Source organism: Ambystoma mexicanum, chromosome 6p (genome assembly GCF_040938575.1).
Source record: "Ambystoma mexicanum isolate Mex_15411 chromosome 6p, UKY_AmexF1_1, whole genome shotgun sequence".
Classification (NCBI taxonomy): domain Eukaryota; kingdom Metazoa; phylum Chordata; class Amphibia; order Caudata; family Ambystomatidae; genus Ambystoma; species Ambystoma mexicanum.
Genome location: NC_090935.1, coordinates 1,051,467,310 through 1,051,491,899, shown reverse-complemented (window position 1 = coordinate 1,051,491,899; position 24,590 = coordinate 1,051,467,310). Strand labels below are relative to the sequence as shown.

General features: G+C 41.6%; 1 protein-coding gene across 1 annotated transcript in view; it reads left to right on the top strand.

Annotated features, from left to right (window-relative positions):
- SECISBP2 (SECIS binding protein 2) overlaps positions 1 to 24,590 on the top strand; it is a 1,396,020-nt gene that overhangs the window by 660,644 nt on the left and 710,786 nt on the right. Inside the window, exon 6 of the mRNA XM_069625655.1 lies at positions 18,339 to 18,477. Coding sequence (XP_069481756.1) covers positions 18,339 to 18,477 — 139 coding nt within the window. The remainder of the gene's footprint in view (positions 1 to 18,338; positions 18,478 to 24,590) is intronic.

The following is a 24,590-nucleotide window of genomic DNA, read 5'->3' as shown; positions in this document are numbered from 1 at the left end:
ATTTTGTGTATCAAAGTAAATGAACAAATTAAGAGAACTGGGCACATGCTGTGTAAAGAAACTGCATGTGAGAAGTGCTCACAAGCACCCATGAGTTTCAATTGAAAGTACTGGCAGGAGAGTATACCAGGCAAAGCTAAGCTTGTAAAATGAACGGCATAAGAAAGTCCCAAGGAAGACTCGTGCCCTTAGGATTTGGAAATACATTGAATGTTGAAGAGAACCTGGGAGGGGAGTATAGCAGGTGTTCTGTGAGTCTGGGACCCGCACCCAAGTTGTGGTATTGTGAAGAGCGAATACCAAGGAAGAGGCATGCCCTTTAGGGTTGTGAATTACAGTGAAGGTGGAAACAAACCTGGGGAAGGGAGTCATTTCCCAGGGAGTGGAGTGCAACACCAAGCGGTGGGAGCTATCCTCTTAATCTACAAAGAACGTCATCATTTTTTTTTGGGAAGGTTTTGTTGTGGTGGAGAGAAACCAGGGGAGGGGAGTCGCTCCCTGGAACTGTGAATATTAACCATTTCAGACCTTTGTTGGATTTACACCTTTTTTTTGGGTGGTTTTGAACATTTTGCGCACTTTCAAGGCCAAAGACAATGGGCCTGCTCACGAGTCTGGCGGTACCCCAGCGGTGATACCGCCAGCGCAAATAGCGCTACTGCTACTCGGTCCGGCGCTATTAGCACCGCATCACGAGTAGTGGTTGGGTGGCTATTGCCCATTCCCCATTGGCTCCACTGGACACAATGGGGCTGAGGGGGCGCTATTAGCGCCGAAAATGCCCATTCCACCGGCGCATTTACCCCCAGCTCTGAGCTAGGGTAAATGTGGCCATACACTGGATTGGGTGGACCCTTAAATGCAGCAGTTATAGTGTTACCACCGCAATTAAGGGCTACCGTCAAACTCGTGATCAGGCTCAATATCCTTTACATCTTAGAGTTACTTTTAGAATGTGAGGGCTAGGGTGGGATTTCAAACAGTATAAAGAGTGGGGTCTTGGGATATCAACATTGAGTGCCCTGCGCCTATTGTTGGTCGTATGCCATGTGAAGGTACGGAGACTACCCCTTGCTCCGTTTAGAAAGCTCAAGGAAAAGGAGGCTAAAGTCTGCTCCACATGATTGGCAGCGCCAAAAAAATTGACTAAAAAAGAAATTGTGTAATTAAGAAAGAATATTTTATATGCCCTTATTTGAGACACGTGTTTCGGCAAATTCTTTGCCTTTTTCAATCAGGGCTGTCGTTGATTGGTTACAAAATAAAGTAAGGTAACAATATCAGTAATCGGGTACAGAGCATATGTAAAACAGGTAGTGTATCAAACACATATAGTGACAGCATGTATATAGTTTACAAAGAAGTGAAAATTAAATAATGTTGTTAACAGTAACACAGAGAAAATGGGAGGGGGAAAGGGGATGGACGTTATGAGGGTTAAGAAAAATAAATAAAAAGAGAAACAGTGGATCAGAAAACAAAAATAACATGAATTAGCTTTGTACAGGTATTCATCATGACCAGAGAGGTATTCCATTATATTATTGTGTATGTATTTGAATTAGAATACACAAAATCTTACCTAATCAGTGTAGTTTTGGTGTTTAGTTTAGAAGTCAAAAGGTTGCGCAAATCTCGGGATAAATCCCACCTACAGAAAATATGTTTAGATATTTGTCATTCAAGACATTCAGCTAAGTATCAGACAAAGGTTTATTATAATTAGATACCGCTAATCCTAAAGGCGATTTAATTGTTAGTCACTTGTAAATAGTAATATTCTGGCTAGTTTATAGAGTGTCCCCCAACGCTTAGCTTAGTAGGCGTTGACGCGAACATCAATATTTGGATCTGCAAGCGTATACAAAAGACAGTTTTTTACGTTAGATCGAACCACAAAGTCATGATATCTGCTCGCAAAGAAAGAATGAGCGGCGATGATATTTACACACGTACTACTTTCGGGTTCATTGATGTTGCGTTTCCTTTTTACAGCATTATTATATATGTGCGAAATGCTTCTGTGTGCATTGTTGCTGCATTTCATATAGAGAGCGTTGGGCTGATTAGATAGCGGTCAAAATACGATCAGGAATAGGGCTTACCTTAAAAGTGTCCATGTTCCTGTCAAGCGTCGGAAACATGGAGTTGCGGGCGCGTTTTGGTTTTTTGGTGTTCAGGCGGTTGCCGTGGCAACAGAAGTCCTTTGTTGCTGTTGTCGGTCGTCAGACCGGACGGGCGCCATATTTTGGGAAACAAATCCCATATTATCATATTATGGGTTACCCGATGCCCATCTTAACTTTAAAAGAATGCCAAATTTGTATGAGGGTGTAAAACACCTCGAGATAATTTATAAATTCAGCCGGTCATAAAGTAATAAGCTTGCAAATTTAAAGGGATCATGAGCTAGTAATTGCTGCTCATATATAAGAAAGAATATTATATATATGTTGTTAGTATACAATGATGATATATTTGTATATCTTATGTAAGAAAATTACATATTCAAGGGTGCAAAGGAGAATTGAGATTAATGTTTCATTTCAGGTTAACTACAACATTGAGTATGAACCCAGGGTCTGTTGTTTGTCTATGCCGATGTATTGAAACAACCTAAATAGTTAGAACATCACTTGTCCGGATACTACTTGAACATATACCACATAAATAGTCCAATTACATTAGTTGAATAGCCATTGAGTCAATGTTTTTCAATAATTAGTTTCAACATTTTTTGTAGACAACACTGTAAATCAGATATATCACTGTTCATAGAGGTATCCCATATTTATGGGGGTGTTTAGTTCAAACATGATTATTACCCAAAGTCCTGGCTAATTTGGCCAGGTATTAAGGGGTGTGGGTCTCGTCTTACAAAAAAAACCCCATCTCGCTATCCGAGTTGAGGCCGACAACTGTGGATCTAAAAGTACAAATTAGTCTTGTTTCTTGTTGTCTCAGGCATAGTTCTCTATCGCCACCATGTGTGCCAAGGTTAACTTATCTTAAATTGTATGTCCCGTTTGTCGTCCATTTGGTGGCATGTCTGCCAGTGTGCCGATAATGGCAGCGTTGCCTCTTGGCTGCCTATTAGGGACAAATGATCTCGAATCCTAATCCGCAATTTCCGGATGGTGCTTCCAATGTAAATTTTCTGGCAAATGCAAATGATAGCATAAACTACATATTTGGATTTACAATTAATGTTGACTTTGATAGTTGTCATTGTTCCCTACATGTCCTTGAATTTATTGGTTGGTGTGTGTGCATACTTACGCATTGTGCACATGCCACACTTCCTGAACCCCAGTACCATAGGCAGTAACCATGTATTTACTAATGTTTTTTTCTCTTCTGGCAACATGGATGGGCTTGCATGCATTTTAAGAGTACGTGCTCTTCGATAAAAAACAGTCGGGTGCTCATCAGTATATTGACTGATGTGTTCATCCAGTTTAAGAAGGTGTCAGTTTTTCTGTAATATCCGTCGAAGTATTGCATGGTTACTACAATGAATGGTGATGAAATGAATTTTTTCCCGTTCTGTTCTGGATGGTTGTATTTTCTGAATCAGGGTTGATTCTTTTGTTACCATGTTCGCTTTTTTGACAAGCGTTTTGCACACATTTAGCATTGTACCCTCTTTCTCTAAATTTATTGTATAATAACTTGCATTCTTGTTTGGTAGTATCTTGGTTTGAACAGTTTCTGCGTGCTCTGATGTACTCCCCTTTAGGGATATTTCGTTTTACTAAGTCAAAATGGCAACTCGATGCAAGAGGGTTGAATTGACTTCTGTGTCCTTGGGAAATGTTTTGGCCATTAGCTTATTCTCATCCACATAAATCGTCAAATCCAAGAAATTAATGTCTGTTGTGCTACTGGCTCCCGTGAATATCACCCCTCCCGGTGTTCATATTTGCCCTTGGCATAAATTGTTTCAATTCTTCATATGTTCCATTCCAAATTATAAGAACGTCATCAATGTAGCGAGCCCACATGATCACATTCTTTGTAAAGACTACGTCTGAGTAGATGTGCTTGTCCTCATACATTCCCATAAAAAGGTTTGCCAGGGCGTATTTTACCCCCATAGCTACCCCTATTTTCTGTTTGAAAAACTTTTCATAAAACATGAAGATATTATTGTCCAAAGTTAATGCAAGCATTTCTGTAAGCATCTCTAAGGACCTTGATAATCAAAAAAGTGTCAACAGGAATTCAGCAAACAATCAGGGTAAGATTAATAAACATAATTTGACCCTTTTGGAACAACAAGCATTAACTAGTCTCAAAATAAACAAGAAAATAGTGATAAAAGAGGCCGACAAAGGTGGAAATATTGTAATAATGAACCGTAATGACTATTTGACAATGGCAAACAATCACCTAAGAATACCAGTGTGTTATGAGCAACTAACTACTAACCCTAGACAACAAATCTCAATGGAAGTGGTAGAACATATCCAAAGATGGCATAGAAAAGGTCTATTAACAGACAGTCCCCATAATTTACTTCTTACCAAAATCCACAAGACATATGTGAGTATATCCGAAGCAAGACCAATCGTTAATGGCATAGGGTGGACAACGGAAAAAATCTCGGAATATTTAGACCATGCCCTCAGACCAAGAGTATCAAAGTTAAAAGTGTATCTTAAGGACACTACAGATACCATCAATAGATTGGATCAAATTACATGGCAACCAGAATTCATCCTTGCAACCTAGGATGTAAAGGCATTATATACTTCAATCAAACATGATGCAGCCATTCAATCTCTAGACTTTACTTTTAAACAGGAATCAGCATCCCATTACCATTATGTGGAGATGCTTAAAGAAATGCTTGCATTAACTTTGGACAATAATATCTTCATGTTTGATGAAAATCTTTCAAACAGAAAATAGGGGTAGCTATGGGGGTAAAATACACCCCGGCCCTGGCAAACCTTTTTATGGGAATGTATGAGGACAAGCACATCTACTCAGACCCAGTCTTTACAAAGAATGTGATCATGTGGGCTCGCTACATTGATGGTTCTTATAATTTGGAATGGAACATGTGAAGCATTGAACCAATTCATGCTAAGGGCAAATATGAACACCTGGGGGGTGATATTCACGGGAGCCAGTAGCACAACAGACATTAATTTCTTGGATTTTACGATTTATGTGGATGAGAATAAGCTAATGACCAAAACATTTCGCAAGGACACAGAAGTCAATTCAACCCTCTTTGTAACTAGTTGCCATTTTGACTCAGTAAAACGAAATATCCCTAAAGGGGAGGACATCAGAGCACACAGAAACTGTTCAAACCAAGATACTTTCAAACAAGAATGCAAGTTATTATACAATAGATTCAGAGAGAGGGTACAATGCTAAATGTGTGCAAACCGCTTGTCAAAAAGTGAACATGGTAACAAGAGAATCTACCCTGATTCAGAAAATACAACCATCCAGAACAGAACGGGAATACATTCATTTCATCACCACTTATTGTAGTAACCATGCAATACTTCAACGGATGTTACGGAAAAACTGGCACCTTCTTTAACCGGATGAACACATCAGTCAATATATTGATGAGCACCCGACTGTTATTTATCGAAGAGCACATACTCTTAAAATGCATGTAAACCCATCCATGTTGCCAGAAGAGGAAAAACCATTAGTAAATACATGGTTACTGCCTATGGTACCGGGGTTCAGGAAGTGTGGCATGTGCACAATGTGTAAGTATGCACACGCACCAACCAATAAATTCAAGGACATGTATGAAACAATGACAACTATCAAAGATAACATTAATTGCAATCCAAATGTGTAGTTTATGCTATCATTTGCATTTGCCAGAAAATGTACATTGGAAGCACCATCTGGGAAATGCGGATTAGGATTCGAGAACATTTGTCCCTAATAGGCAACCAAGACGCAACGCTGCCATTATCAGTACACTGGCAGACATGCCACCAAATGGGCGACAAACGGGACATACAATTTATTGGACTACAAAAGTTAACCTTGGCAGTCGTGGTGGTGATAGAGAACTATGCCTGAGACAACAAGAAACAAGACTAATTAGTACTTTTAGATCCACAGTTGTCGGCATCAACTCGGATAGCGAGATGGGTTTTTTTTTGTAAGCAGAGACCCACACCCCTTAATAGGCCCTGTTCTGAAATGGCTATCTTCCTACCTCTCTTCTCGTTCCTTTACTGTCTCATGGGGGGGCCAGACCTCTTCTTCCTTCCCTCTCATATACGGTGTTCCGCAAGGCTCTGTACTTGGTCCTTTTACTCTTCTCTCTTTACACCTCATTCATCGCCCCTGTTATCTCCTCCTTTGATATCTCCCATCACTTCTACGCTGATGATACTCAACTCTTTCTCTCTTTCTCCTCCTTCACACCTGACCGCCATCTCAAACTCTCCTCCTGTCTCACAGCCATCAAGAACTGGATGTCCTCCCGCTTCCTCTCTCTTAATACTGATAAAACCGAAGTCCTTTTCTTCCCTTCTAACTCACTTCCTCCTCCCTCTCCTCCCCCTTTCATCCACTTTCCTTCCTCCAACCTCCCTATCTCCTCCCATGGTCGTAATCTAGGCATTATATTTGACTCCTCTCTCACCTTTTCACAACACATTTCACTTACCTCTCGCTCCTGCCGTTACCACCTATACAACATTCGCAAAATCCGTCCCTCCCTCACATTCCATGCGACCAACCTCCTTATCTCCTCTCTCATCTTTTCCCGACTATTCTACTGCTCCCCCTTATTCTTTGGACTTCCTGCATCCCAGCTTGCCCCCCTTAAATCCATTTACCACTCCGCTGTTCATACTCTTTGTCTCCTTACCTCCTGTGATTCCATCTCCTCCTCGCTCTCTCACCTTCAATGGCTACCTTTCCACTTACAGTTAAAATTCTGCTTTATCTGCCTTGTTTTCAAATCCCTACATGGTCTTGCTCCTCCCTATCTCTCCTCCCTTCTCACCTTTTACTCCCCCTCTCGCTCACTTCGTTCTGCTGACCATTTCCTCCTCACTGTAACTCCTTCCCCCTGTGCTTTCTCCCGGTTCCGCTCCTTCCAACTTCTTGCTCCTCTTCACTGGAACTCACTCGCCCTCTCAATCCGCTCTTCCACGACCCTTCCCTCATTTCGCACTTCCCTTAAATCCCTTCTCCTCCACTCTCCTCCTTGAAGGCCTCCCTTGTTCTCTCTTCCTCTCCCCTCTTTCCCTCTTCTAACTCCTCTCTCCCCACTCCCATTTCATTCTCCCTCCCTTCTATTCTTCACTCGTTCTATCTTTCTCTGTTCCCCCCTCACCAATCCTACTCCCTCTCCACTCCCCCCCCTCAGTTAATTGCTTTTTGCACTGTTTTGTTGTTGAATGATTCATTATGTAATTTTGCTCCCAATGTTTATTGTTGTTCACTGTATGAGTTGTTCCATTGTACAGTGCCTTGGTGTAAGGGGCTCTATAAATAAACAAATCAATCAATCAATACCTGGCCAAATTAGCCAGGACTTTGGGTAATAATCATGTTTGAACTAAACACCCCCATAAGTATGGGATACCTCCATGAACAGTGATATGTTTTTTACAAAAAATGTTGAAACTAATTATTGAAAAACATTGACTCAATGGCTATTCAACTAATGTAATTGGATTGTTTATATTGTATATGTTCCAATAGTATCCGGACAAGTGATGTTGTAACTATTTAGGTTGTTTCAATACATCGGCATAGACATAAACAGACCCTGGGTTCATACTCAATATTGTAGTTAATCTGAAATGAAACAACATTAATCTCAATTCTCCTTTGCACCCTTAAATATGTAATTTTCTTACATAAAATATACCAATATATCATCATTTTATACTAACAACATATATATAATATTCTTTATTATATATGAGCAGCAGTTACTAGCTCATGATCTCTTTAAATTTACAAGCTTAATACTTCATGACTGGCTGTATTTATAAATTATCTCGAGGTGTTTTACACCCTCATACAAATTTGGCATTCTTTTTAAGCTAAAATGGGCATCGGGTAACCCGTAATATCAAAATATGGGATTTGTTTGCCACAATATATGGCGCCCATCCGGTCTGACGACCGGCAACAGCAACAAAGGACTTCTGTTGCCAGGGCAACCGCCCGAACAACAGAAAACCACAACGCGCCCGCAACTCTATGTTGCCGACGCTTGACAGGAACATGGACACTTTTAAGGTAAGCCCTAATCCTGATCGTATTTTGACCGCTATCTAATCAGCCCAACACTCTCTATATGAAATGCAGTAACAATGCGCATGGAAGCATTTCGTGCATATATAATAATGCTGTAAAAAGGAAACACGGCATCAATGCGCCCGAAAGTACTACGTGTGTACATATCATTGCTGCTCATTCTTTCTTTGTGAGCAGATATCATGACTTTGTGGTTAGATCTAACGTAAAAAACTGTCTTTTGTATACGCTTGCAGATCCAAATATTGATGTTTGCGCCAACGCCTACTAAGCTAAGCATTGGGGGACACTGTATAAACTAGCCAGAATATTACTATTTACAAGTGACTAACATTTAGAACCGCCTTTAAGATTAGCGGTATCTAATTATAATAAACCTTTGACTGATACTTAGCTGAATGTCTTGAATGACAAATATCTAAACATATTCTCTGTAGGTGGGATTTATCCTGAGATTTGCGCAACCTTTTGACTTCTAAACTAAACACCAAAACTACACTGATTAGGTAAGATTTTGTGTATTCTAATTCAAATACATACACAATAATGTTTGTTGTTTATTAATTTGATAATGCACACCAAACCCTAAGGTAGCTGGGCGCAGCAGTACAAGAAGTTTCGAAGCTTAGTTACAGTGCCTGTCGCAGGCAGGTACATACATGTGCATAAAGATATTATACAGTGCAGACTGTTACAAGTCAAGGAGGGTAGAGGATATTGCATATATACATGACAAAGACCACGCTTAACATTACGTATACTTAAGGGAACGCCTGCATCTAAGGAATACAAGGTCCGGTGTGTTAGTTGTAGCAGTTGTGTTAACTGGAATGGTTGTCAGGGTTATGTGAAAAGGGTAGAGCGGCAGAGTAGGTGGAAGAAACGGTTATGAGTCATTAGTGTGAAGCTATTTAAGTACATTATGTTTAAATTTGGTGTACGGTAGGGGTTGTCTGAGGTCAATAATATATATAATAAAATGGAATACCTCTCTGGTTAAGATGAATTTCTGTACAAAGCTAGTTCGTGTTATTTTTGTTTTCTTATCCACTGTTTTTATTTTTCTTAACCCTCATAACGTCCATCCCCTTTCCCCCTCCCATTTTTTCTGTGTTACTGTTAACAACATTATTTAATTTTCACTTCTTTGTAAACTATATACATGCTGTTACTATATGTTTTTGATGCACTAACTGTTTTACATATGCTCTGTACCTGATTACGGATATTGTTAACTTACTTTATTTTGTAACCAATCAATGACAGCCCTGATTGAAAAAGGCAAAGAATTTGCCGAAATGCGTGTCTCAAATAAGGGCATATAAAATATTCTTTCTTAATAACACAATTTTGTTTGAAGTCAATTTTTTTGCCGCTGCCAATCATGTGGAGCAGGCTTTTGCCTCCTTTTCTTTATGATTTCAAACACAATTCATTTTTGCTTTGGACATCTTGACACAGTACAGACCCTTAGTTTTGGTTGAGGTAGTGAAAATACCTCCTAGATTAGGGATAGTGATGCATTTTCCACCTGTTTCGCCAGGATCGATACATGCCTTTGGGCATATCATTTGAAGATTTAGTCACAAATTTAGGCATCCACGGATCGAGCTCTGGGGTCTCTGCCACCTTCACTGCGAGCTCAGGGCGCGAGCATTCAGACTTCATGCTTAGTCAGGCCTCTTTCTCTAAAGACTTGCCCAGCCTCTGCGACATGTACTTGGCCACTCTAGGGCAAGGTTGCCACTCTGTTGTTCTTGGTGCCTGATTGCATCAGGGCCGTACATATCCGACAACTCAACCTCAGTGTCCTCTGTGTGTTTCTCTTTTTTCAATCTCTTCCTCCCTTTTTGGGGTTGGGTTGGATTGTCACCTGGTGGCATAGCTGGGGCAGACTTGTCACATCCTGACACTGTGTCTGGTTCTCCCATATTCTCTTCCTCTGGGGATGGGGGTCTGGGGCTTGGTACTTTGAGTTTTACATAAAAGCTTCTCTTAGCTTCTCGAATGCATTGGTCGCCTCAGGGATACTCTCATTCTCCCCTTTGTCTTGGCTCGTAGGGGTAGAAGAGTGCTTCCTCTACCGAGTCTGTGTACCCCCGCCTCCCGTTCTTGCACTTCTACATGAGTGTGGCTTGGGTGTGCCCTTATGCTCCACTCCTGCTGTCTGCTGATCTCAATTAGGGACTCCAGCTAGGCGTGCCTATCTTGTAGGGGTTTGACAGCTTAAGCCACTGCCTGCAATAGGGTGTCCCCAGCACCCTTTTAAAACTAAGGGCAAGGTCTTTGTCTTCTGTTTACTTCTCACCTTCCTCCCTCCAGCTGTCTTCCTCGTATGCAGACATCTCTCCAAGTCAATTAGGGTGCTACTGCACTTGTGCCTGTACTTGCAGGCTGAATACCACTCCCTGGGGGGACGGTCCAGGCCTGACTGGGTGGCGTGGCCTTGTTGTCAAGCTGTGGAGTGCTATGGGTAAAGGCGCTCTCCTGCTTGCAGTGACACGTTATGCTCACAGCTATTATCTGTGTGTTTTTTTTTGGATTGGTCTGTGCACTGGTTGCTACTGCAAACTCCTAAAGCTCTGTAGCGTTGGTGCTCTGTGGAATTGTCCACGCCATGCGGCCGGTAATAGTTCGAGCAAGTGCAGCCATTCCAAAGAGCCTCCGACATACACTGGGTGAGATGGGACTGCTTTCCTTGCTCGCAATAGAGGGCAAGCAGGTTTCCTCATGAGCTGAATGACTCATGGACCCTGCGAGAGAGGCAGAGCCACCCTTCCCACTGCCGGGGACTGCTGCTGTCTGCTCACGTGGCACGCGCAGAGGACTGGGAGATCGAACTCCTGGTCCTCGGCTCGATCAGGTTATGTTTGCGTACATGAATTGGTCCATTCGAGCTTGAAAAACGCTGCTCTGAATTCTAGGCTCACACAATAATACTGTAATCACTTCAAATGTTCCAGGGGAAAACAATTATTTAGCATACAGCTTAAGCATGGCACAATCAGTAGAGTGGTAGTTGAACATAAACATACTCAAACAGATTTTTCCTTAATCGGGACAACTAGCAATATACTTTTTTGCAACAGCAAAAAATTAAAAATACCCAAATTATACTTCCACGTACCCATAGAGGGGGTCCGTGCGGAATTAACTATGGATCGACTGGTCAGGGATATGTGCTTACTGTGATGAATCGTGGGATTCTGACGCTTCTTCCCAAGGGGGAGCCTTTTCTTGTGAGGCTAGGGAGGAGAGCCTGCTACCAGCACCCTCTCTAGGGGTAGAGGCAAGCAGGACCTCACCGGGAGAGATGCCCCTTTTGGGGACAAGAATGTTCCAGTGAGGAACTCCCAAAGCCCAAGACGACATACCTTTTTTTCTCAAGAGCTTGTGAAGGAAGACAAGAGGAACAAGCCCAAGTTTGCTAGTAAGCGCGTTATAAATAACCCATTACAATTACTGTCAACCAAGTACTCATTTAAGAGAATCTGGGACGAAGACCATTCGAGTCATAATGAATGAACAAGTGAAGGGGAAAACAGACTTGTGCAACTGCTCGTGGAAGCCCAAGCAGGAAGTCATAAAAATTAGAGGCGAGGGGCCCTGTCGGTGAGAGAGGAGGACCGGGAAGTCCAAATCGGCTAGTTATGCCCAGCTGATGAGGTCCTGGATATGCAGTGTCGAACACAGAGAAGAGAACCCAAAGAGAATCCCACAGCGCCACTTTGGCGAAGGGAAGCCACACTGCAGACCAAAGTGGGAATCAAGCAGGCAGAGGCAGAGAGACCGAGAGAACCGAAGCAGGTTACCAGCGTTCTGCATTGGGGAAGTGATGGGATGACTGCTGAAAAAACACAGTGAACCTTTTGGTCCCTCAGCGCCAAGACCACAGAAGTGAAGTGAAGTTGTGTAAGAGCGAAGCGAAGGAAGGAGAAGCCAAGCAATTAGCTTGCTGGTTACCAGAGTGAGAAGCCATCCCAACACGAAGAGAAATAATCCCCAGTCTTCACAGGACCCAAGTGACGTTACCCTGATAAAACAGGTTAGGGGGAAAACGAAAGACCCGGGAGGGGAACGAGAGAGAATAATCATTGCTGGGACACAAATACTTGTCTCCGTACACCAGAAGTGTTAAAGATACCGAGCAAGCATAATAAGCCTTACTGGGGCACGCATTCATATCTCAGTACGTGAGAAGTTTTAAAGATGCAGAGAGAGAGTGATAAACATCACTGGGACACACATACTCGTCTCAGTCCTCGTCAAGCTTTAAAAATACCAAGAAGTAGTGACAATCATTATTTGAACCTTCCTACCCATCACAGTCAAGATGAAATAGAGAAATTACAAAGGAAGATGGATAAAGGTTACTGAAATGTTGCTACTCGCCCCGGTTAATGAGTGGTGGCAAGAAAATATCAACGTGTGTCGTATTAAACTGAACTTGAGGAATACCCAGACAACAGGAGAAGGGAGTCATTCTCCTGTACTTTAGTTGTTATTATAGTAGTAGGGTCAAGATAGAGTAGTTAGGACAGCGCACTGAATCTGGTTTGGGACTTGCACCAATGACTGACGAGCACCTTAGTTTGTTTGTTTGGTAGGTAATAGGTCAGGGAAAGATAGTAGTTTGCACCTTTTTGTTAAATAAAAACCTCTGAAAATGGAAAGTCAGAGTCTGTGTCTGCCTTCTGACCAGCCACATAACGCTTCCTTCACCCCCTGACAGCCATTTTACAGAAAATGGTCCACAAGATGCACCAGGAGCATTTGACACTGATACGCATTGTTCCAATGTGGGCATGTCAAACACGGTACTCCCATCTTCTAAAGATGTCTGTGTGCCCACCAATAAGGATGGCATCCACCCAAAACCTATTGTCACAGGTTCAGGGTTAGGTTCATCACCTGCACCCTCAACCAACCAACTTCGCACTTTGGCTCCTGAAGGCATAGAATTTGGTCACCCCAATTTACCAAAAAAGATGCATGGAAATCATAAAGAAAGCACACAAACCTAATACTAGGCATTGCTACTTCAATACATGTAAGATGTTTCATTGTCCAACATCAATCCAATTGATTGCTCACCATTGGATATTCTGTTATACCTCCTTCATTTACTTGACTGAGGTCTAGTATTTAATTCCTTGAAGGTTCATCTAGCGGCTCTGTTGGCTTACACAACATCCCACAGTAATATCTCCTAGTGGATCATTTCATTTATCAAAGCCTTCATGGAGGGAGTTAAACAGTTATGCCAAAGTTTAGCTAATCCGCCAGCAGGTTGGGATCTAAATGTTGTAGTAAGTAAACTCATGGGTCCACCTTTTGAACCAATGAATAAAGCATCCCTAAAGGACCTCACTTATAAAGTGGTTAACCTTGTAGCCATTAAATCTATTCACATAATTAGTGAGCTTATCAGTTATAGAGCCTTTTGTTACAGTGCATTGTCTCAAGAACACATCCATCGTTTCACCAAAATACATAATCCAAATGTCATGTAAACCAATCAAATGAAGTAGCTTTCTTTTCAAAAGCCTGAAAATTCAGGGGTTCAAGCTCTTCATACATTGGATGTACGCAGAGCGGTAATGTGTACTACCTTAACAAAAAAAAGCAACTGAGTAACAAAGATCAGTTGTTTGTGTCCCTGGCAGTCTGGAGAGGGGGTGACCAGGTCTCTAATGCTACTGTTGCCAGATGGATCGTAAGGTGCATTCAACAGTGTTACAGCCTCTCAAGCAAAACACTTCTATTTACTACCAAAGCTCATTCTACACGTAGCACAGGAGCTACTTTTACTTTCATTACTAATGTGCCACTTGAAGCAATTTGTAAAGTAGCAACCTGGAGCTCAGTGCACACTTTTACGCAACAGTGCTGCGTGGACATTCAAAGAAGAAATGCTTCACCGCTGGGGCAGGCAGTGTTAAAACAGGTTTGTTACTGTCCCTTCTACTCACCCACCACCTTTGTCAGGGGATTCTAAGCAGAGGCTCAAGCCTCGTAAAACAAAGATTACTTACTGTAATCATCTTTCTGATGCTTGTATCTGCTGAGGTTCACATGCTCCAACTCATCCTCCCCTCTACCAGAGTTGTAGGTACAAAAAAACAGCACGATAAATCATATTTATACACTCATGGTAAATACAGTGTTTCATTTATTTCTGAAAAGTAATCTTGTGGAGGTTTTCCTTATTCTTTATTACACTTTTCAGTACTTGCTCAACACACTACAGACTTCATGCAATCTTGGGTCAGAAAAATAACAATATTAGGGCGAGGACGCGTGAAGGATAATGGGTACTGTACATGTAACAGTAGGGTAGTATTACAGGGAACACCCTGTTGATACCCTTTTTTCGACTTCAAAAACAAATCATGTAATACTCTACACCAATCAATAGATATCAGCCTAGGCAAAGCATCACAATTCAATTAGATACAAGCATCAGAAAGACGATTACAGTAAGTAATGTTTGACATAAATGTGTTGAAGATGTTTTGTGTAGTTTTTGTAATCCTAGAGTTAAACTATTTTGAGGAACCTTTGTGTTAAAGTCCTCTGATTGCTATTTTTGTTCAGTGCAAAAGGTTGAGACATTCACAATGTGGTATGGTTTGTTTTAGATTTGTCTGACCAGAATGTTTGATGTGTAGAACCACCCTACAAGTGGTAGGTTATCACATAACTGCAAATAAGTTGCATGCCAGCCACTTTTACTTCCTAAAAACAGGCAAATGCTCACAACAACGGAAATGAGAAGTACACATATTTCCAACAAAAAATAGGTGACCATGGACACATATGAGCCTGCCCCCTGCTTCCAACCACATTGATACACTGATCTGTTCGGATCAGTGGTACCAGCTGAAGACTGCCACATGAAGAAGCTCTGGTATTGTCTTAGTAGCTCATTTGAAGAGGAAGCGGAAGATAAAAATGAAACCCTTCATGTGCATGAATTACTAGGTGCAAAGAAGTATTGAGGCCAAACGATATCTGTTGACATATGTTTTACTCACCTAAAATAGCCTGCTTTGGATAGGAATTGACTACTTAAATGCTACCATTTCAAAATCTTACCCGAATCCTAGGGTTTTTGATACCATTTTGGGTATATCCTTTCACTGTTAACATAAAGTTTGAGGTCTAGAAAGTAATTTGATTCTGTCTAAAATACAATGACAGTTTAATGCTATAAGGATAGGTGTTGAGCTCTGTGATGCATCTCTAGATCATTAGTTTGTGGTTTAAGGAGTGCCCCTAACAGGTATCATGCGTTTCAAGAAGTTCAGTAGTGTCAACTCGAGTATGCTTCCTCTCTTCCCATTACATGTTAATGTTAAAGGTTTTTATACCACGCACCAATGCCACTTCTGTGGTCTCCAGGCGCTCAGATGGATCTGAAATGCAAGGCAGGAGGCTGCGTGGTTTGTGTGGATGTGCGGAAGAAAAGCAAGTGAGCTGTGTTGTGCTGTTGGCCGCTTCAGTTCGGAAATACTATTAACTGAACATAAATGTGATTTTCGGAAGTTGGCCACTGTGTGCTGTTGTGCGAGGATATATGTGGTTTGTTTTGTTGTTGTGGTGTTGTGAAGTATTTGCGGATTGTGTTGCTGTACAGGTCTGGTTGGGTTAGGTCCAGAGTTTGAGAGGTGTATGCAGAGTGTGAGTGTATTAGTATTGGTTGCTGATGAGAGTCCTGGTAATCCATCTAGGTGTTCCACAACTCCCAACCCCGAAATCCACCAAGGTGCACCACACCCCCCACTCTAGGACTCAATCCAACTGCACCCCACCCCCTCCGACAAATCACCCGCGTGCACCACCCCCCCATCCCTGGAATAGATTCAAGTGAATCATACCTTCCTCCTGAAAAATCTATCCAGTGCATCACAACTCCCACGCAGCACGCCGCACTTCAACCAGTTGCTCCTCAACTCCCCCCCTGAAATCCCAAGTGCGTCATACTTCCCACCCTAGGAGTCGGTCAGAGTGTGTCACACCTTCCCCCTGTCCCCTGAACAATTCCATCAGAGTGCATCACATTTTTACCCTTAAAGATTTCCCAGCCCTGACATCCATACAAGTGGAAGACATTTCCCACTCCTGGAATCAAAGTGCGTAAAATTTCCTACCCATGCTGTGGCAGTCGTGATCTTTGTGTCCCTCCTAGTTGCCGTTTCTAGGTTTGCTTTGATTGTCACCTTAGTGGTCCTAATTTTGTAAGCTTCTCCGGCATTTGTTATCTTGCTTTTTGTTGGCACAGGCCCTATTTCTAACTAGGCAATGTCTTGACTAGTCTACAGGGAAACTGCAGGGAACGGTTCGTTTTTTTCTTCGATACCCTAGGGGTGTTGTCTGTTATATATTGGGGAGGGACTGGTGCATTACTCCTGTTCACTTGTTGATCCTCAGTGGGGGTACGCCTGGGCTGAGAGTTTCCCTTCCCTGATTTTCGCTCCTCCAGTTTCCCTTGAGCCTCCTTCACTGGTCTAATCGTATCGGGCCTGCCAGCTTCTCCTGTTTCTTAGTAGTCCCTCTTTATAGTCGGGTGAAAGAGTGTCTCTGATTAGTGTTTCTATTCCCAGTCTTATCCCTCATTCCTCTATTGTTTTCAGGCTCCTTTTCTATTTTCAGTGCTTGGCCGTTACGGGGTGTGTGTGCGCTGTTCAGTCGTTATCATTGTGATCGGAGCTGAAGAGCCAGGTTTTAAGACGTTTTCAGAATTTTGTATGGTACTTCATAGTTCCTATTTTCCTGGGAAGGGAGATCCATGGCTAAACAGGAGAATGCTGATCCACCCAGTTTTTTCTTTGTATATTGTTTGGGTTCTAGGTGGATGTCATTGCAGGATCTCAGGGTTCTGGTTGGTTTGTTGATGGAGAGTTTCTTTTGAATTAATTCTGCTCCCTGGCCGTGTATTGCTCTGTGCGTTATGCACATTGTTTTGAAAGTGATTCTTTTTTTACCCGGGAGCCCGTGTAGCATCCTAAGTGCTGGTGTGATGTCATCTCTTCTGTTGAGTTTAAGTACAAGTCGTGTTTTGTATTTGTTGGAGTTTCCTTAATAGGTAGTCTGGCATTCCAAGGTATATGCTGTTAGCATAATCTATCCTGGACATGATGAGGGATATGATTGCCAGTGTTTTGTGTGTGAATGAGAGGAATGGTAGTATTGTTTTAATCGTTTGTAGGTGGAAGAAACACTTCTGGATTATAGCATAACTTGGGGTTCTAGTGTTGACTCTGTCTATGATGATTCAAAGGTTTTTTTTGCAGCTGCAGCTGGTGTCAGTGGATTTCCAAGTTCTACATTTCATGAACATGTTTCCCTAGGAAGGCTCGTGGTTTTCAACCGGAGACAATTATCATAGCTGCCATTGTACTTTTCCATTGATTGATACAGATGGATGAACAGAGCAAATTCAATCTTTTTGAGAAACTAAATGATGGTGAATACAGTACGTCTGTCGTGAACTGTAATTAATAAGAGTGAAAATGCCGGACAGTGGAAGGGCGCTTCACTTTTTTCAGCACTGACCGTACACCATTAAAGCCATTTATTGTCCATAGTTTAATTGTCATGGTTTACTCAATGGGTAATTGTTCTTACTATAAACTGAGTGAGGCAAACCTGGCAGGGTTTGAGAACCCTGGTTTCCAATCCTCCTGATCACATGGTATGCATTATAGACTTTACTGTGACAGGGTTTGGAGATTGTAATATTCAATGTGAGAGACCCAGTAATGAATGTTATAAACTGAAAAGTCATCCAGAACAATGGATTTCTTCATGGTAAATGGAAGGTAACAGGCTAACTGCAGTTTTGATTCTGATCGAATGCAATACTTCCTGTTTTAGTTGGTCTGTTGCTGGGCGGCACATTTTTAAAAACTACCAACCAAAATATGTTGGCCTATTTTTACTTTCTTTATAACATTACTTGTTCTTTCCTTTAATTGTTCAAATGTTGAAAGCAAATTTGATTTCGTCTTGGTCAATATTTCTAGGCTATTACACTTTTGCCTATTTACTTATATCTCCATCAGGAAGCCCCTAAACCCAAAATTGGCGGCAAGAAAAGTAAAGTTCCAGTGCAGTTGGATTTGGGTGGCATGCTGGCTGCATTAGAAAAGAGACAACTCTCTGAGAAATCGAAACCAACTAGCAAACCTGTGGTGCTGTCAGGTAGGTGGTGTGACGTCGCTGTAATTATGAGTTGTGTGGTAATTGTTTGCAGTCAGATGCACTTAGTCAATCTTCTTAGCCTTTGAAAGTTAGACATATTTGTTGTTTTCTGTTAAACTCCACTTCTATTGGATTTTGTCTACCAAGTATATATTGGATAGCATTTCAGGACAAAACAAAGGTGTGGAAATGTTAATAAACCTTTTTTTTACGCTATTTTTGCCTCCTCTTGCTTTGCCACGTTGGGCACCTTAAGGCTTATCTCTCAAGTAACACATCTTGAACGCAGTAGTCGTCTCTGGAGCTTCCTTTGTTAAATGTAAGCAATCGGGAGGCATAATATGTTCTTTGTAACACTGCTAAAATATCCAATTAATGTCCCTACTATAAATAACACATTCTGCAGCTGTTGGCTTTTATGCATAAATAGAGAAGCTCAAGTGGTCTTGCCCAGACATATTCTGGGTACCAGGGTTATTAGGCAGAAACCCTTTTTATGATCAGATGTTTTTATAGACTTTTGGTACATATGTCTGGTTGTCAATATCAGATACCCAATGATCTGTCATAAGGATATCCCTTTAAAGAAAAGCATGGCCCCCTGCAGAGAATGCAGGATGTGAAATCCTGCAGCTCTTTTGAATCATGTGTAATCTGGCGGTTATCCTAAATCACCAGTATTTACTGGGCATTACAGTGCAAGTGAAGCAATCCCAATCCCCTTCCAATGTTTTTTCCTTGGCTTCCCTGGCGGATGGGCTCCAGTGGTGACTTAGGAGGTCCCCCCTTCCACAGTTGTCCGTTTCACTGAAGATGGCCATACAAGCCTTTTATCTTTTGCAAACAAAGCTAATGCCCTCCCCACTCTGAATAAAGAACTAACAGCAGAGCATGGTGGGTGAGCTGCAACACAATAGAGTTTCTCGGGCACTAGCTTGAGGGTATATGCGGTTTCCCCCCAAAGCAACAGTGTATGATTGGGTTCTTTGATGGTCCTTTAGAGTAGCACATGGACCTATTTATCCACCACATTCTAATGATGTTTCTGGCAGTGAGCTAGAGTAAGTGGCTCCTGAAAACTGACATGGTGGGCTCTAGCACTTCCCTTGTGCTGCCTATTGGATGTCCTGCAGGTCTAGGTGTTGATCACTTCTATTGAGACAGAGCAGGTGGCGAAGGGCTGATAAAGAGTGACTGGGTCAACAGCCTTGAATAGTGGCCAGGGCATTTTCCTCCTCCAGTAATTGATATTAAGAAGGAATGTTCCTGGTTTAAACCCTTGTTGATAGTTTCTGTTCTTGAAATACATTTTTTCCTGTTGCCTAATACATTTATGAGCAAAGGATTGTGCTTTGGACTAGTGCGTTGCTCTTTGTGATATGGTTGTTGGCCTAAGAATGTAGCAGCAAATTGGAACGGGAGGCCCCTAGTGCTGCAGGCTACAATAACATTAGCATTTGTGCCAAGACTAAAAAAGAGACAGTAATTGTTCCACCATTAGATGTGCTGCTAGCTCACACGAATTACACATATGCTTAATTAATAATTTTAAATGTCGTTATTGATACAAGTCCATATACACAAGTGCTTCTCAAAGGAGACTCGGGTAAATTTTGCGTTATTTTATTCTGTTCTTTTTCCGTGTTCAATTGTCAGAGTTATTGAGTTATTTTTACTGTCTCTTTTCAATGTGCAGTAGGTTTGGGGTGCCTACTTGTTTCACAAGTATGCAGCAGCTAGAATTGGTTGAGTAAAGTGGTTTTCTACTAGAAAAATAAGCTCAAGCGCTTCCATAACCTGGCACACCTCAGTAATACTGTTTCTTCCTCTTTTTTTTGTTGTTTTGTGCCAAGACTAGTTGCTGTTTGAAGAGATAGTAATTGGTGCTCCTGATCCAAAGGAAATGTGTGCATTTTACATGGCCCAGAATCATCATCTGGGTACTGTGCTACATCAGGACCAGTATCCCAATCAGGCAGTCTGGAACAGGTCCGTTTTTCCCGATGATTTTGATGAAACCATCTTCCCACAACCGCACGTCCTTCGGCCTACGAACTGTCAAACCTGGTAGCTGAAGTTCATGAGCGACTGTTACAAATAGGGGCACCCCTGAAAACACTACAATAGAGTTTCTAAAACGTAATTACTTCCCTGATACCTGCACAACATGTGTATTTGGCTTTCCACATTTGACAAGACATACATTTGTATTTCCTTTAAAGTCATTGTGTGGATGTTCCTATATTCAAAATAAAGATTCACAACATATGTTCTCTTCTACCTTGCTTTCCACACGAGAGTTTATCATTACTGCCCAACCTTTGCCTCAATTAAATCAGCAATGAAAGCTTCAGGATAATCAGTTTTGCTTATTTTGGCATATGACCTCACTCTCTGAGCACAAGGCTGAGAGAAAAGCCTTCCAACAGAGCATCATGGTATGTAAGTGTTTTTGTATGGCCATCTGAATTGTAGGGACTTAAGCATCCTTAACACAGAGGCACACAATTGCCCAATCAAGAACTTCTTGGACAAGGTTACAGTGGTTCTTCAAAATATGTACACTGTGAGATTGTTTGAGGTAGATATGAAATATATCGTTTTATGCTATATGACATTATGCTTGATTACGAATTGAGTGAAATGTGTTGATTTCAATGTCCATTAGGTAAAGCATTCTCCTTGTACTCAAATGCCAATAGTTTTCACCATAATTTATCAAATACAGTGCTGATTAACAATGCAATGCAGAGTATGGCTGGGGAGCCACAGTGTTGGGAGGAGTGGCGAGTTGTATCCAACCATTCCCCCAATGTGTTTATTCTTTGGTTTGTGATAGTAGATCTGCTGTCTATAACTAGTGAAAATTTAGGATACCTAGTTGATATGTTAACTAGGGATGCATGGAAATAGCTAGTGGGAAATATCTATGCTAGTAATGAGCAAGCAGGGACAACATACAATAGTTTGGGAGGCCTTCAATGTGAATTTGAGGAGAAAATATACAGCGATGATATTAAGAAAATCCGGTTACGTCCGGTTGAACGCTATAAAAAGGTAGTAATGCGATTAACCAATATTTTAGATTTTCATGATGCCGACACTTACGTTTATTGGAAAAGAGCACAAGAGTGGTGATCTACCTAGAACTCCTTTTAATGGTACAGCACTGTGCTCTTTTAAGTGAAGCTTCACCCAAATAATACTATTTTTGTTAAGTTGGTTGTTTTTGCCAGCCAAAAAGTACTGTTTTGCTCTCCACAAGTATGTTCAGATTCTGCCAACATTTGAAAATTCCCAGGCCTTGTAGTAGTCGGCACCAGGAAGAGGACAATGCAGGATGACTGAAGCATGTCTTATTAAGTTCATAACTGATATTAGAAAATGGCACCAAAACAACTTCTAAAGGGTAACAAAAGATCAGCTACCTGGTTCTCTTATAACATAAGGAACCTCAAATCCATTTTTTTAAAGCTGAAAGGAGCTGGAAAAAGTAGCTCTCAGAAGCTTCAATTACTGCTTTCAAAACCATTTTCTCGGACTATTGAACAACAATTTTTAAAGCCAAGGAAGAATATTTAAATGACCTAATTTGTAGGGCTGGGAATGGAGCGAGGCATCTATTTCTATCAATTACATCGATTGCTCAGACAATTCCCATATTGGATGACCATTGTAGGGCACTTTAAGTATTCAGAAAAATATCACAGCCCAGAAGGCAGTTAACCATCATCAGAGCATAGTACATTCGGAATTAAGAAGGCCTGCACAGTTTGAGGGCACACAGGAGTCTGACATTTTAAAATTCCATTCAGTAACTCCTAATGAAATTACATATATGTTAAGTTTGAAGCTCATGGTATGTAGCGAAGACACCTCTTCCAGCGTTGACGGCAAGATTCATTACGAAAATATCAAATAAATCTTTACAAGAAGGCCTAATGGCTGTTCAGCTGAAGGCAGCTGTTATTTTCCTTTGTTTAAAAAAGAATTATTTAGATCCTCTTGATTTGAGCAATTACAGACCGGTAACAGGACTTCAGTGGCACGCTAAAAGGTGGTGCCTTCTCAGTTACTGGAGTTTGTCGCAGCAAATTCTTTTCTCAACCATCTGCAATCGAGCTTTCTCCCTAGGAATGGAAGAGAAACCGCATTAGCACCCTGGCGGGGGGGGGGGAAGGGTCATCCAATCGCGTGGCTATGAACACAGGCTTGAATCGCCAGTGAAAACGGCGTTCCATGCTGCCTGACGGCTGGTTCCCCTGCTGCCATCTTCCCCCATAACCCGTCCCCTCTTAATTGTTTTTCTTGACCCCCCAACCCAATACTTGCCTTATTTCGGCACCTCTGCTCCTTGCCCTTACCGCCTGCAGGCCACCATGGAAATGGTAGACGGGCTCCGTACAGAGCCCCGCCTTCCCTTTCCATGGCAGCCCTTTTTTGTGAAGGATTTTCCTTCATACAACGTGATGCCGCACGGAAGGAAAATCCTATTTTTGTAGCACCCCGGCTTATCGCTTTAGTAGACAGGGGTGCTAATGGCCTTAAACCACTGCTTCAAGGGCTGGAATGGGGGGGTAACATTAATTACCATTTTGGGCTATTAACTTGGGCTGCCGGGCCGTTACCCCCCTGTTCCAGCCCTTGGAACGGGCGTTTAAGGCCACATTATTATGTTTGGGACGACATATTTAAACCCGCAGATGATGGCAGTTTTACCATGTTGGATATGCTAGATTTATCGTATGCTTTCAATACAGTGGACCATGACACCCATTATCCACCTTTTTAGAGAGACTTGTCATGATCTCAGATGCAGGGGCCAATTGGTTTAAAGCCTTCTTGGCCGATAGGATGAAACAGGTTAAACTTGGCCCTTATCTGTCCACCAGAAAATGCGCATCATGCAGAGACCCTCAGGGCTCCCCACTTTCTCTGTCCAACATTTATATGAGACCACTTAATGATATTTTTGAAAAATACGAATTAGATTTTCCTGCATATGCTGACAACACTCTGATTTATCTGAATCTAGCTGACAACAATGAGAAAATGGATGCTTTGGTGGAATATCTGGATGAAGTGGAAACTTGGATGCTGGACAATACTCTACAGCTCAACCCCAACAAAACCGAAGTTATTCTTCTAGGACCCAAGTCTAAATTTCACTCTCCAGTTTACTATCAGCTCGTATGCTGTTTGATATCCCTATGGATTATGCCAGCAAATGCAAAAACCTTGGATTTGTTTGGCAGGTGCTTAAAACTGCCTTTTTAAACTCTGGTTTTTATGCAGAGCAGCACGATTCATTGACCCCGAGCATCTGCCTAGTATATAGGGGCCCTGATTAAACTCTAAAATCGACTATTGTAATGCTTTGTCCTCATCAAATCAAATGATTACAATAAATTCAAAATGCAGCGATCTGTTTCATCTTTAACTTGTCCCACCGTGATTCTACTTCTACCATATGTCAATCTCTTCATTGGCATTGATTTAAAAAACCTCCGTCTCACTTTTAGATGTCTACATAATTTGGCCCCCATGTATCTCCACACCAAACTTAACAGATAAACTCAATCACAAGCTTTACATTCAACAGACAAGAGGTTGTTGGTCATCCCTACCTCTTATTTTGTGCGTAGACTAGACTGACGATTTGCGGTTATTGCCCCAAGATTATGGAATGCGCTACCGTTGAGCATCCGGGAGTTGGAGAGTTTTTTGCAATTCTGGAAGGCCATTAAGATCTACCTGTTCTTTAGATACATTGGTGCATGATGTCTCCATAAAGGTGGCATTGGTTGTATATTTTGTTTGCGCCTTTATAAAATGTGGTTTGTCTGTGGCGTATTTTAAATCCAATCACAAAATGACTTCCACAATATGTGTTTATGATAGATAAATGTGTTTAATAATTATCACAAAAACGTTTGCAAAAACAAATTTCTGGTCCATTTGGAACACAAATGGTGGTTTCTTAAAGAGGCTCAGTGTACCGGCTTTCAGAGAGGCTGGGATCCTAGCCATGTAGGAGTCAAAAACTTGCAACAATGGCTCACTTGCAGAATTTTAAACAACCCTTTCTAATTTATTTGCCACTACATCATCGA